The sequence below is a fragment of the Patella vulgata genome, chromosome 4 (assembly GCF_932274485.2).
Source record: "Patella vulgata chromosome 4, xgPatVulg1.2, whole genome shotgun sequence".
Lineage (NCBI taxonomy): Eukaryota > Metazoa > Mollusca > Gastropoda > Patellidae > Patella > Patella vulgata.
Window position 1 is genome coordinate 31,554,977 of NC_065882.2, and position 15,679 is coordinate 31,570,655.

A 15,679-nucleotide genomic window follows, 5' to 3' on the forward strand; every position below is an offset into this window, starting at 1 on the left:
GTCGTCTAAAAAATACAGCATGATATAAACCAGTCGCCCGAATATTATAACATATTTTTTGTTTAAAAAGATACATGTATTAACGATCGACAATTATGGGGGCGAATAAGCAATAAGCTACATCATTGATAAATGGTCGACAATAATAATAACGAGACAGTATATACTATATTCCGTAATCGGTCGTGGATATTCTCGCGATTACAAGCGAGTGTGTTTTTGCATACCTAATGAAGTTATTTTAAGAATACGTTATTTGATTGGTCGGTCGCTAAGGTCAATGGTTGAAGTGCCCAATCAGAAACAAGCAATCCTCCAGGTTAGGTCAATAGGCATGCGCACTGAGCTTCTTCCCAGATACGCTTTCTCGTCGGTTTATCACTAATATTATTGATCAATACGTCATTGTTTGAAGTTTTTTATATGTTGTATTTATTACTTTTATTAAAAAGGTTAAACAGGAGATTTGAACAAACTACATAGTAGAAACAAAACCAAATTTTTTTAATGTACTGGACATATAAAACATAGAACTGTATGTATGTCGCCATTACAGTTTTAAGCTCCGTATATAAAGGCCAGTATATTAGCGTGTATTGTAGACTATGGAAGACTAATATTTTTCAGTTAGTTTTCATTACCGACTAAACCGAATCGGTTCGGTTTTTTAGCCGCCGACCAACCGGTTCAAGTTTTGCTTAGTCGTCACACCCTTACATAAAAGCTTGAATTGATCCGGATTTAAACCAAGGAAAGTCACCAGTTTGTGTAAGCTAGCATTGACGTGCTCCACGTAAGAGGTTACGCAGAGAAAAGGAATTAATAGTGTCTGTATAGCCCAAGGATTTCTGGACAAATGCTAGAGCAGAGGCATAGGAACTTATAGTTGATGGGCAGTAACCCAAATCAAACAAGTGGGCACAAAAATTAGTGCTTACAATGGTGGAATGGGAAAGGCTGGGGCCAAGTGTTGGTCTGTGCAAAAGTCTAAAAATCTGGTCCAGGCACGGCGGTAAGAAGATTGGGAGGCTGTTGATAAACTAGCATCCATAAGGTAGGCAGCAGTGTCACTTAAAGTTTGATCAAGTCTGGAGGGATTGGCTGTGGTGCTGGATCCAGCCACGGAGCCGCTATTCTGGCGTGCTGAAATTCAAAGCGAGATAAGTGATCAGCAACTAGGTATGATTTGCCAGCAATATGTTTAGCACGGAGTAAGATATTATTTGAAGTGCTGACAAGGACAATGCGGCGTATTAAGGTCATTAAATGAGGGCATTTAGAAGTCATTTTGTTGAGAACTTAGACCAGACATGCATTGTCCGTCAGGAAAAGGACTTTGCAGTTGCACAGTAAATGCCCCCAATGTTCAATCGCAAGAGTGATAGGGAAGAGCTCCATAACATTAATGTTAAGGGACTGCATAGGTTCTGGCCAGGCACCCACGAACCACTGTGAACCGAAAACCGCAGCGGCAGCCTGAATGGCTTTTGAATTTTAAGCAAACTCTTTGTATTTTTGACGTATTTGTTCTGGGTGTAAATTTGGCCCCATGGAAGAGAGCTGGATTGTCGTAACAGACGAAATTGAGCATCATAAAAATTGAAAGCCGCAAGGTCATAAACACTAGCCAGGTCTGTGACCAAGCTATTATACAACAGTAAATGACATGCGGCTTCTGGGCATTTTTGGATATAAATGTCCATAAATATAGAGAAATCTTTTTGCCAGCGGTCAAGGGAAAGGGTTTTAGTCTTTTGTTTTGGGGAAATAGTTAATGTGGGGAAGTCACACTGAGTGTCAGAGGCCCCAGGTAACAGGGTAGATAAGTCCACATATTTTTCCGACCAAATGTCTAGTTTGGCTTTATCTGAAACATGATTAGACAAAGAACTAGTGATATTAGTATTACCTTCAACGTTATTAAATAATTGAGAGGCCTGGACAGAAAAAACAGATGGTGTGGGTACTTCCAAATGGTGCGAGTGGGAAGTTAAGGGATGGTGCCTGGATTGTTGTTGGTTAGGTTCGGGTGGTGATGCAGTTAGTACCGCTGTTGCTGGTGGTTCTGATTGCTGTCCCAGTGAAGATGCTAAGTTAGGCGGTTGAGAACTTGACGAGCTTGAGGGTTGCGACGGGTATTCATGTGGTGGTTGATGAGAGCTTGGTGGCTGTATAGGTGAAGGTTGAGTAGGTGGAGGAGCAGCGACTTGGCACGACACGGGTGGTTGGAAAACAAGCCCACGTTGCAGCAATTTGTCGATCAGGATGTCAGTCAAACGATCCTCCGCCGTTGACATGGGTACAACATCTGGGGTGCTAGGTACTGAAGCGTCGTCTGAAACAGTAGCAGGCTTGTGACGTCTCTTGGGCATCCTGAAAAGAGAAGAATTATAGATATCTAAACCAAGGCCTTGCAAGGTAGCTTCAGGGTAATCTTGCAAGGCAGCTTTGATTACAGCCACAAAGGTTTAAACCGTAAAGACAGGCATATCAAAAGCATGACAGTATATATATATATATAAAATAATAAACGATAAAAACAAAAAGCAATAGAGCACATACAGCAGACAAGATTCTATATATAAGCAGCCTTTTTTTTTTTTTTTTTTTTTTTTTAATAATAATAATAATAATAATAAAGCACAGCAGACAATATAGCAATAAGCACAGCCGGCAAGATTCAGTATAGCAATAAGCACAGCCGGCAAGATTCAATATAGCAATATAAGCAAGGTTGTTTTTGTTTTTTTTTTTTGTAATAGAGCACAGCAGGCAAGATACAATATAGCAATATAAGCACAGCAGGCAAGATACAATATAGCAATATAAGCAATATGCAATAGAGCACAGCAGGCAAGATTCAATATAGCACAGCAGACAAAATGGCCGCCCTTCGTTCTCAAATAGTGTAAACATATGGTATATCAAGGCTGTGGACCCTATAGAGGTCACAATTTTAATCCGATTTTGTTGAAATTTGAAATGTAAGTTTATAACACAAAGATCTCGGTTCCCTTCGATATTTGCGCATATCGAATTGTAATTTCCTGAATTATGGCCCTTGATTGTAGGAAAAATCACTTTCTTTTTAGCTTGTTCTCTATCCATCTCTCGAAAATGTGGGCGTATCCTGCCTGGCAGCTGCTGGTTAATTTTTTGGACCACAGGAACAGTGCCGACTAAACTATCCTAGTTGGGGGTGGTGTTATTTTGGGCGTGTCTGTTAGGGTTAACCCACCGCACAAACTGTCTGGCAGTGGTCATTCATGATTCCTGTGGTGGTACTGAACAACTCCAAAGCTGTTTTAGGTGGTACAGATTTCAGCTAATCTAGCCTAGCTTTGGTCTGGAAATTAGATAACTCTTGTCAGGGATGCTCCATCACTACAAATGTCTGGCAATTACATAGCTCTGTCAGGGGTACCCCACCACTAGAAATGTCTGTCAGAGTGTTTTTGTAATACCTGAAGATGTACGGTACATTGCTGTGCGATTTTCATGTGGTACACTTTTGAGCTAATCTAGACTAGTTGCGGGGCATGGCATTTTGGGCATGGAATACCACACCCACCACCAGAAACCCGGCAGACTTACATTCTGATGATACCAGATATACATACATTGATACCATATAGGAGAAAATTGGTACACTTTTCAGCTAGGTTAACCCCCTGGTCTCCTGCTCTATCTATTTAATTTCAGCAATTTCCGTCAATAATTTCTAGAGTTATGGCGGTTGTGAACATTTGAATGACAAAAGTAATCATCTGATCTGTATGAAATTTATATGCATTATTTAAATAAGTAAAATGAAAAAGCCTGTCAAATTTCAACAATTTCTGTAGATTACTTCCAGAGTTGAGACCCTTGTTTCAGTGTGAACCCTCAAATGGCAAAAATTATAATCTGATCTGTACGGAACTGCTTTGTAAATACCCCCAATTACCTACAAAGGAATAAATATGCGATAACCCTTGTCGTCCGCTCAGACGATTTAGCTGCTGTAGGCGTATATTTTGCTGATGGCAACCTATCTTTTTTGATATTTGCGCATTTCAGGCCATAACTTTCTGGATTATGGCCCCTGATTGTACAAATAATCATTTTTGTTCTTAGCTTGTTCTCTATCCATCTCTTGCAAAATGTGGGCATATCCTGCCGGGCAGCCGCAGGTTTAATGTATGATGGGTAACCCCTCCAAACCCCACTGCTACAATTTTAGATCAATCGAACCATTTTTAGAGTGTAGAAAAAAATTTTAAGACAGGAAAAAGCCCAAAAAATCATCATTTTCAGGCCATTTTTCAATTTTGGGTTACAACTAAACTATGGCGAGTAGATTAATGAAACTTTATAGGGTAGCTGATATGGTTAGCAAGTAGGCTATACATTCTAAAAGTTTGATGAACTTACATCGAGAGGTTTTTGGTATTTGACTTGGTGCTGCAAGGTACCAAAATATACTCTTCAAAAAAAAAAAGGGGGATATTCAGAAACAATACAAAACTGCATAAATGCACTGCTGTTTTTATTAGAGGTAACCAGTGTATGTTATTAACAGGCCAATTGCCTACACATGAACATAAACAGTTCATATGGGCGGCTTATCTGGCGGCCACATTTCACTTGCAAAGAGATACACTGTCAAAAGTGAAAATAGACGTTTTTGATTTTTGTCTTAATATTGAATAATTGCTCCACCAATCCTCAGACATTCAGCAATTTGTCGTGGCATGCTCCTAATCAACCGTCCAATCACGATTTGGGACAATCTGACCCACTTCTCTTGCAGTGCCACGGCCAATTCTAGCTGTGTTGTCCGTTGACTTTGACGTCGACGAACACATCTCCCGATCAAATTAAACGTAACACACTAAAGCATAGATACGCTAAAGCAAACATGGATAGGATAAACCAGCAAGCGGCAGTTTTCATCAACCCTCCCATGTGTATGGTGCTATTGCGTGTCGCACATGCAGCTCGGTGGTTCTGTTGGGGCGATGTAAGTTCTTCATCTGTGAACATACTCTCAAAGCATGTCAAGTGTCCATGACTATTTATCATATCACAACCTGCATAGGTATTTGCGTTTCAATATCCCCTACTTTTTTTGAAGAGTATAGTTCAATTTAGGTATGTCTTTTTATTCTATCTATATCTCATCCACTGCGGGCATAAGAATTTTTTGGGAATGCTGACTGAAAAGGCAATGATCAATAGTACTATGATCAAGAAAAAAATTGGGTGGCACTCGACCCGTTAAGTAGTAAATATTCTCCATTTTTGTCCAAAAATAATGATTTTCAACAAAAATGACAAAAAAACACACTGAAAAGTGTAACAGAGCACTGGAAACCAAATTAACGTGGGTTCCAGTTCCATTAAGAACAAGCCATAATAGAAATAGAAATAAATATAAACACATTATATACTTTTTTCAAATAATTCACGTTTAAAAATGTTCCACTATCAAAACTACAAATACTTATTACAAATAAGTATTTCAAATTAAAAAAATATCACTATACATTACTATCTACTATCTATCTAATCATCTATCTATTTGTCTAGTAAGTATCTAATCATGAAAACTGAGCTCACAATTACACCATTAAAATTTTTAAACAAAGTGTGAAAAGCTTAATTTACTGTAAATGCCAAAAGAGTTGTTCTTGGTAAATATAATTAATCTCTCTAGACTATTTAAAGCGCCACAGTGCAATTAGACTGACTGAATGTTCAGCGCTATAGAAAACGATTATTATTATTATTATTATTTTTCAACATTTTATTATAAACTCGTGATCTAGTAGAAGGATGATGAATTTTTGAACAGCAAATCGTAAAAAGTAAATAGTTTATTTTATACTTGCATAGTAGTCATATACATCTGTCTATACATGACAAACGAATTAAGTGATATTTCAAAAAGACAAAAACAAATAATATATGCGCGTAAGGTCACTATTGTAGCATACTCCTCACAGTGTTTCGTTTGATTAGACCTAATCTCCCCCAACATTGCCATAATGAAAGCAAATTTCTGTTCCAAATTACGACTGGTCAATAGTCCGATTAACAACCAATACCTAACTGAGTAACAATATCATTCGGGTATAAACAGAGCTCCAAATATGTTTACATAGCGTTGTGTAATGATTCACCAATGATCAGGCGACAGGTGGTATCTGGTCAGCTCTATTTATCTAGACAATCGGTGCCTGAAATACTGCATTTCTGGCAGTCTATTTTTCAAAATCTTTGGGGTGATTGTTCTTGTTAACACTCAATTTTCCTTGCTCTTAGTCGATTGCAATCTGATTAAAACACAGATCCTGTTTCGTTTCGTTTTTTATGGTTCAAAATTTTCGTTTTACTTGTCTTCACAACACTAGGATCTGGAAGAGTTCTTATATAACAGACATTCTAGCTAGTTGATGTGAGAAATTAGCCAATGAAACGGTCTGTTATGACGAGTTCTTGGCATGCTGTGCATGGAACTGTGGGTAAACCCCTAGAAACATCGACGCTGGTTGATAATCAATGTCTAACGTCACAGGATCAAAAGCCGTTCGTATGACCCCACCGACGCAACCCCCCAGTACAACTGGTCAGATCTTCATGTAGTGTAGGCTATCGAAAGTATAAAAAAACGAAATGAAATATAGATCTGTATTTTAATCAGATTGAGTCGATTGATACAAAAGTTTTTACATTACTATATTCTTCCATATAGACGTTACTCTTTGATATTTTGATGAAATAACATCTAACATCCGAACAGTCAAAAGTTTGACGCAAAAGTTTATAATTAGTTTACTCCATTTAGTGGATGGCAAAATTCAAATTGTCAATAGTCTGCATTGCTAACACATTAAACTTATATATCCGATCCATTTATTTCATACAAAATATTTGTTTACTGTCCATTTTACAAGATTAAAAATTCATCGCCAGCAAGCTACTGTTAACCATTAATCAGGAAATGACCTGGTTTTAATTCGGCAAATACAAATTCCGAACAGAATTCCACAGGAAATTTTTTTTTATCTATTTTTCATTTATTTTCAATATTAAATCATTTGCTTTGTTATTGTAGTGATTTAAACTGTCCTTAAACATCTATATTCGGTTCTACGTTCCAACGGACATAGTGTCTAAAACACTGCAATATTATATTAAATTACATTTCGTGTCTAGTTAAAACTTTGTGAGTTGTCAAATATAAGTCAGAGTCGTCAAATATGAGTCAACATTGTCCGTCTGTCTGTCCGTCACACTTTTTGGGACACAATAACTCTCCTTGATGTGGGTTTTATTAGCTCAATGCCTTGATGGACTTGGAAGATGAGCATTTTCTGCTTAGGGTAAGCAGAGATAAGCAATTTGATTGGTTGATGCTTTGGGACACAATAACTTTAGTTCTTATTAAGTGAGAGTGATGAAACTTGGTGTAGAGTTTCATTACATCAAAACCGTGACTAAGTTCGATAATGAGCATTTTCTGCTGAGGGTAAGCAGAGTGATAAGTAGTTTGATTGGCCCGAGACTTAAGAACACAATAACTCTCCTTCTAATTAAACTTTAAAGTTCAAACTAGGTGTGGGTGTTTATTTATTAGGTCATTGCATTGATGGAGTTCGAAGATGAGAATTTTCTGCTCAGGGTAAGCAGAGATAATCAATTTGATTGGTTGATGCTTTGGGGCACGATAACTTTAGTTCTAATTAAGTGAGAGTGATGAAATTTGGTGTATAGTTTTATTTCATCGATACCTTGACTAACTTCGATAATGAGCATTTTCTGCTCAGGGTAAGTGGAGCGATAAGCAATTGGAACACAATAACTCTCATTCTAATTGAGCTAGAATGTTCACACTTGGGTTAGGTTTTTATTAGGTGAATACCTTCATGGAGTTCGAAGATGAGAATTTTCTGCTTAGGGTAAACAGTGATAAACAGTTTGATGCTCGATTGATGAAAGTTATCATCTGATATGTATGAAATTTATATGCATCATTTAAATTTGTGAAACGGAAGTCTATTGAATCTCAGCAATTTCCGTTGAGTTATGGCCATTGTTTTACTTTGTGAACCTTGTGAACATTCAAATGACAAAAGTTATCAGATCTGTATGCATTATTTAAATTAGTAAAACAAGTTCATTTTGGGACTAACATATGGTTCAATTTTATTTCCATAATTCGCATGCGCGTAGGGGTCTTTAGCAGTACGAAGAAACCAGAGGACCCGAAGAAAAAACCCACGAGGTTGGACAGGCGATCCTACTCCTTGTCATGTACAAACGGGGAATGGAATAGTAAAACGGAAAAGCCTGTCAAATTTCAAAATTTCCTGTAAATTACTTCCAGAGTTAAGGCCCTTGTTACAGTTTGAAGAACCTTGTGAACCCTCAAACGACAAAATTATAATCTGATCTGTATGAAATTGTCTTATGCCCCCAATTACCTTCAAAAAAATAAATATGCGACAACCCTTGTCAACTACTCCGACGATTTCACTGCTGTGGGCGTATGTTTCGTTGCCTGGCAACCTATCATGAATATAGTGGTCATAGTGGAATACCTTTTGGTCGGAACATATTTTTATGTTTCTATCGGAATTAGGTGACACCTAAAACCTATATTTCAATACATTACATACCTTCATAGGAGACTTTATGAGTTTCCAGCTAAAATGGGCCAAAATTTTGAATGTGGTCCCCTAGCGGATTAGCCGTCAATTTTGGGAGAAATACCTAAACTCATTGGATTCAGTGGGTCAAATTCTTATGGAACCCACCATCAAAACCGATGTCTGAGAGAATCTGTCACAAACTTTACCCGACTAAATAGCCAGAATATGCCTCGTGACGGCCATCTTGAATATTTCATTTGCATAAGGTTGCCAGGGTGGCAATTTTCGAATTCTGAATCTACACATACTGAAGATATATAATCCACCAAAAAGCATTAGGTGTACTATATTTCCAGGTTTGTCGACCTGCTGTGATCAGACAAAAAAAAAAATTTTGTGCTATAAATCTATATTTTGTACATTTGTTTTAGTATAATGATCTGATTAGAAAACGACAGATTGTTCTCAATGATAAATCTAAAATAGCATTAGTAATTGTGGAATTAGATGAAAAGAAAAATAATGCTCTGAAAAAAGCCTGGACTCAAGTGAATAAGGTAAATGATTTTCACGTGGTCATATTATGTCATCGACCAGGGTTGTGGTGACCTGATTTTACCTGAGAGAGAAGATCCTGTGGGGTTACAAAAAACAAAATTAATATGGTAAGGAGAGGTCCCCTCCCCCAACGCCAAGACATTTTGGCATGTATGGAACATGCTAAAGTCGATTTGTACGAATTTGTAGGATATTTGAGCCACAGTATATGTTTGGCTGAGTAATATTAGGTGTCACAGCTCCATTGCTGGCGTTGGAAGAAACATGTATTGTTTTCATAAGCGTATTTATACGCCCACATTTTCATGTGGACGTATTATGCCATTGCCCCCGGACGTCCATCTATCCACAATTTGTTTGTGGACACTCTACAGGTCACAATTTTTATCCGATTTTAATGAAACTTGAAATATAGGTCTATCTCCCAAAGATCTCGGTTGCGTTCGATATTGGCATGTATCGGATCAAAGCTTCATGAATTATGGCCTGTGATTGTACGAAAAATCGGGATCGAAACTGCTGGACAAAATGGCCACTCCTTGTACGCAAATAGTATAAAAGTATGTAATACCAAGGTTGTGGACCCTCTAGAGGTCACAATTTTTGTGCAGATTTTGAAGAAAATTAAAATATATCTTTATATCCCAAAGATCTCATTTCCTTTTGATATTCGCACATTACAGGCCATAACTTCTGGGATTATTGTACGAAAATTCAGGTTGGTTTTTTTTCAGCGTGTTCTCTATCCATCTCTTGCAAAATGTGGGTGTATCTTGCCTGGCAACCACTGGTTAATTACATGTTTCGGACCTTTGATCGAAACACGTATTGTTTCTGTAAGTGTTTTTATTATTATTTTTTTTTTAGGGATTTTAGTCAGAAGTTGCAGCCAAAACTGTGCATGGTGCAAACATTCTGCCATCATACATGTGGTTGGCCTCCATGGAACTATTTATTGCCCCCGGCTTTTCGAAGAAAGCAAGAGACTATTAAAATGGGTTCATCCATCTGTCTGTCTGTTCATCACACTTTTTGGGACACAATAACTCTCCTTCTAATTGAGTTAGAATGTTCAAACTTGGTGTAGGTGTTTATTACCGTATTTTTCGGTGTATAAGGCGCATGCGTAGATAAGGCGCAGGGCGACTTTGGCAGAGGTGTTTCAGGAAAAAAAAAATATGCGTGGCTTAGGCGCACCCTTTCCCAGCGCGTGTGAAACTCGTGCCATAACATATGTGACTCAAATCCACCTGCGATCTCCAGTAACTAGGTCAAACTCTATTGTTTACAGTTATAATAATTACCGATATTCAGCCGTATCAAGCTTTATATAATTATATTTCTTTATGAAATAAATTGCTTTTGTTACATTTGTTTATATTAATTATAACACGCAATTGCATTATTGCATAACTTTCAGCTGTAATTCTGTTGCTCGTACGGTAGTGAAATTGTCATTCAAGTCCCGCCCACAACAAACATGGCCGTCTATTACATCGTGTTAAATTCGTGAGAAATTGTCTGTGATAAATGAATCGGTTTTGATGATAAACAAATTAAATAATACCTGTAGAAATAATATGATTGTTTGATTGTTTGATGTTTTGGGACACAATAACTTTAGTTCTGATTAAGTCAATATGATTAAAACACAGTTCCAATTTCGTTTCGTTTTTATAGTTCAAAATTTCGATTTTACTTGTCTTTACTACACTTGGATCTGGAAGCATTGTTATTTAACTCGTGTTCTGCTTGAAATGAGGGGTCAGCCACTCAAGTGGTCTGTCGAACGGAGCGTTTGACCTTTTTTGCCCGGAACTGTGGGTAGACAATAGCGGCAATAGAAATCAAAACAAAGCAAAAGTAGATAAAAAAAAACCATGGCAGTTGCTAATTGGTTAATCGAATGACTGACGTAATCGGGTCAAATGTCGCTTGCTTGGTACCTGACGTCATAGAACGTGAACTCCCACTATAACTTGTTAGATCTACATGTAGTATAGGCCATCGAAAGTATAAAAAACAAAACGAAATATATATCTATATTTTAATTAGATTGTGATTAAGTGAGAGTGATCAAACTTCGTGTATAGTTTCATTACATCAATACCTTGATTAAGTTCAATAATGAACATTTTCTGCTCCAGGTAAGCAGAGCGATAAGCAACTTGATTGGTCAAGACTTTTGAACACAATAACTCTCTTTCTAATTGAGCAACAATGTTCACACTTGGTGTAGGCATTCATTAGGTGAATGCCTTGATGGAGTTCGAAGATGAACATCGTCTGCTTACGGTAAGCAGAGATAAGTAGTTTGATTGGTTGATGCTTTTGGGCACGATAACTTTGGTTATAATTAATCGAAACCTATGAACTCCTAGTATAGATTCATTATATCATTACCTTGACTAAGTTTGATGAGAATTTTCTGCTTAGGCTAATGATCGATAAGCAATTTGATTGGTCAAAACATTGTAACGTAACAACTCAGCTTTTAATTGAGGTATGATTGCTCATTACTTTTGAAAATGATAAATCGAGGAATCCTATTGAATTTCAGAAATTTCTGTTAATTACGGCTCTTAATTATCTGTATGAAATGGTCTTGTAAATACCTCCCATTACCTACAAAAGAATAAATATGCGACAAACCTTGTCGAACGCCCAGACTATTTAGCTGCTGTTTCGTTGCTTTGCAACCTATCTTTAACGAATGTTTTCCAAATTTGGTGAGAAGAATTGGAGTCATGAGAGGATGAACCCTATTCATTTTCAACATTCTGCAACTTTCAGTTTTGGAGTTATGCCCCGTGAACACGATAAAGGCTATGGTCTTTGTTGGTTTGGGAGCCGCAATGGCTCAGTGATTAAGACGTTGTTTTGGTGACCGGAGGGTCCTGCGTTTGATCTCGTGTTGGCCAAAAATGTTCATCAGGATTTTCCGGCGGGCTTCTCCCTTGCAGGAAAGTGGGCCTGGCAAGGGACAATGTATAGTTGTTCAGATGGGATGAAAAACCAAGGTCCCATGTAAACATTAGCATGCACGTAAAAGATCTCTTGGCTGTTGGAATTTGATATAAGAGTAGGCTGTAGCGCTGCTGTCCGGGCAAACTGTCCCTCATAGCACAATGTATGGCGTATGCCCGTCCTCATTAGCCAAGTCGGAGCAGAACAGTAGGACGTTAAAACCCTTTTTATTTCATTTTTTTAAATTGATCTTTTCCATATTTTGCTTGAAGTATTGGGGTCATCAATCCCTATCGATATTCAGAATCCACATCCTTCCATTTCTGAGTTATCCCCCCTTTGCCAAAAACCATGTGAACGCGATAGAAGCTATAGGTTTTAACATATTTTTGTAAACTTGCTGCTATATCCTCCATATTGGACTTTTGGAAGTGAAAAATTATATTATATTCGTGTTTATTGACTACTAAAATTATTGAAAGGTCATTTTATAAGGTATATTTGAAGTTTTTCTAATATAATATCCTACCTAATAATAGTTAAAAAAGATAGATGATGAGAAATGAATATATTGAAAATATCTTTCAAATTACTTTATTCTCAATCTCAATCTGGTTAAAACACAGATCCTATTTCGTTTCGTTTTTATAGTTCAAAATTTCGTTTTACTTGTCTTTACTACACTTGGATCTGGAAGAGTTGTTATTTAACTCGTGTTCTGAATGGCGTCAGGGATAAGCCAATGAAACGGTCTGTTATGGCGAGCTTTAGGCGTGTTTTTCACGGAACTGTGGGTAATCCACTAGTAACATCAATGCTGATTGGTTAATCAAATGTCCGACGTCATAGGGTCATAAGTCAGTCTTTTGACCCCTGACGTGACCTATTGCTATAACTTGTCAGATCTTCACGTAGTGTAGGCCATCGAAAGTATAAAAAAAAGAAACGAAATATAGATCTGTATTTTTGAGAAATGTTATCATGATTAATCAAATTAATTAACTGTATGCGCTGTGAGCATGCCTCTGTACATGGAGTACTAGCGCTTTATAAATTTACATATTATTATCATTAATTGTAGTATATTTTCTTCGGCAGGATTTTAACTCGATCTTTTCTTCGCTACTACCTGGTACACAGGCTAAGTTATCTCCTCCAGACAGTAAAACAGTTTTAGATGGACTTGAAGTTAAAGTAGCATTTGGTGATGTATGGAAAGAGTCCTTGAGTGAATTAAGTGGAGGTCAAAGGTTAGTATGGTATCCATTCAAGTTTTCAGATTAAACATACATTATGCTAGAGCTAAATCTGCCTATTGCAAGTCTTTCTTTAGGCCTGAAATGTTTTCTAAATTATTCATTAGACATTAATTCACTGATCCAGGCCATAATCAACCCTCGATGGCATCGGATTTCTCGGATATTAAATAGATTAGAATGGTTCAGCCATATTTTGATTTAATTTAAAAATGGAGGAGCAAGACTTAGCTTCGATCAACCAGTTCGTTGGTTGAAATTATTGCACACGTCTTGTCAAACCTTCAAAGGCTAATATCTTCCGTCGCAATAGAGTAATTTGAATGAAATGTTCAAATTATTCATTTTACATTATCTATTTTCGAACTATTTAACAAGAATATCTAGCTCTTAATCTAAATCTTACATAATGTATCTTTAAGATTCCAATTTTTTATGGCTGAATGGTTAGCATGTGTGCGCTGTATCATAAAGTCTGTCATTGAGTCAACTGGCATGGTTTCGATACAAGGAGTAGGGTCACCTGTCCAACCTTGAGGGTTTTCTCCTGGTCCTCCGGTTTCCCCCCACTGCTAAAGACCCCTACGCGCAAGCGAATTATGGAAATAAAACTGAACAATATGTTAGTCCGAAATGACCTAGTTTGTGCCGAGTGGATATTAAACTCCCATTTCTCTCTCTCTCTCCTATTCACAGCCTAAAAAGTACCTCAAAAAATGTTAAGAGGTTGAATATTGAAATTGACCCTGCCTGTCCATCCAGTACTGTTTCAGAATGAGCATATTACTAGGTGGAAAAGGTGATTTTGAGATTATGATTATGCATTTGATTTTATAAGTTTTTCAAGTAGATCTCATCATTCTTCTCACAAAACTTTTTACAGATTCAAAATCGGATGAAAATTTTTTTTTTTATGGAGGCTCAAAGTTGTGATTTTTGACTTTACGCGGAAGAAAGGTTTTTCAACACCTTGAAAAAGTCATTTTTGGTGTTTTTTGCAATGCCATATTTCATTTCATATCGAAACTATCAAAAATGTAGATGTAAATTCATGAAATACAACTTTAAGGCTAATTATGTTTCGATTTTCACATTTGTGTAACAATTACTCCGATTTCCCCAGCAACTCCAAAATACATAGGTTTTCTCAAAAATTCCATTTTGTCAAAGCGATTTTGGTCAATTTTTTCATTAAAAATGGTCTTGTCCATGTTATATCTGAAATATTGAACCTGGTTGTTATGCATTTTAAAGTCAGTAGCTATCAAGTAAGATAAACAGAAAAAAAGTAGTAAAAATATCTAAATGCCTTCTCTCAAGAGCTGAATATATGTTCATTTTTTAACAATTTTCCGCGGCACACAATTGCCTATTTTTGGGGCGTTTTTGGGTCATTAGTAAAATAAGAAGGAATGGAGATAAACAAGTGAAATTATGGGAATATGTCAAAAAGTTTGTGAATTTTTAAAATTACATATTTTTAATCCGCCATATATTATCAATTTTGGTTGTCATAGCAACTAAAATGGAAAAAATGCAATTTTTGACCATTTTCAACGCTGTTTACCATGACACAAAAAGTGATCACCACATTTAAAAATAAGCATTTTAAAATATTTGAAACCCATATAATGTCAAATGATATGGATTGTATAAGTTTGAGCAAAATATTAAGGAGTTTGAGTGGTTACCATAGCAACCACTGTATATTTTTTTTAAAAAAGCATTATTTTTCAATAATTATGACATCAATATTGATAATTGTATTATTTAAAATCAGAAGCTATTGGGCAAGATTTTAAAAAATAAATAAAATCAAAATCTTTATAAATATGTCTTCTCTCAAGAGCTGGAAAGAGGTTCCCTTTTGAAAACATACTGTAAATGAAATATGAAGGAATTGAAATCTTGAAGTGAATTTTGTTTACAAGTCCAGAAGTTTGAGAATATTAAAAATTACATATCTTTACTCTTGTATATTTAACATATATTTTGTTGTCAGCAACCAAAACGAAAAACAAACCCCAAAAATGCATTTTGAATGGTACGGGTTTTTACCATAATGAAACATGTGATCACTGATCACCCATTTTAAAGAAAGCTTTTAGCATCTAAAAGCAATGTAATATATATGTTATAAATTGTATTATTGTTATAAATTGCATAATTTTTAGTAAAATATTAAGAACTTTGGGTGGTTGCCATAGCAACTATATAATTTTAAAAATAACATACCGGTAACTGTTGTTTCACTATTGTTTG

At 36.4% G+C, this 15,679-nt stretch overlaps 1 protein-coding gene across 1 annotated transcript in view; it reads left to right on the plus strand.

The window, feature by feature from the left end:
- LOC130012447 (structural maintenance of chromosomes protein 2-like) overlaps positions 1-15,679 on the plus strand; it is a 140,051-nt gene that overhangs the window by 93,746 nt on the left and 30,626 nt on the right. Inside the window, exons 7-8 of the mRNA XM_056100419.1 lie at positions 9,068-9,193; positions 13,260-13,411. Coding sequence (XP_055956394.1) covers positions 9,068-9,193; positions 13,260-13,411 — 278 coding nt within the window. The remainder of the gene's footprint in view (positions 1-9,067; positions 9,194-13,259; positions 13,412-15,679) is intronic.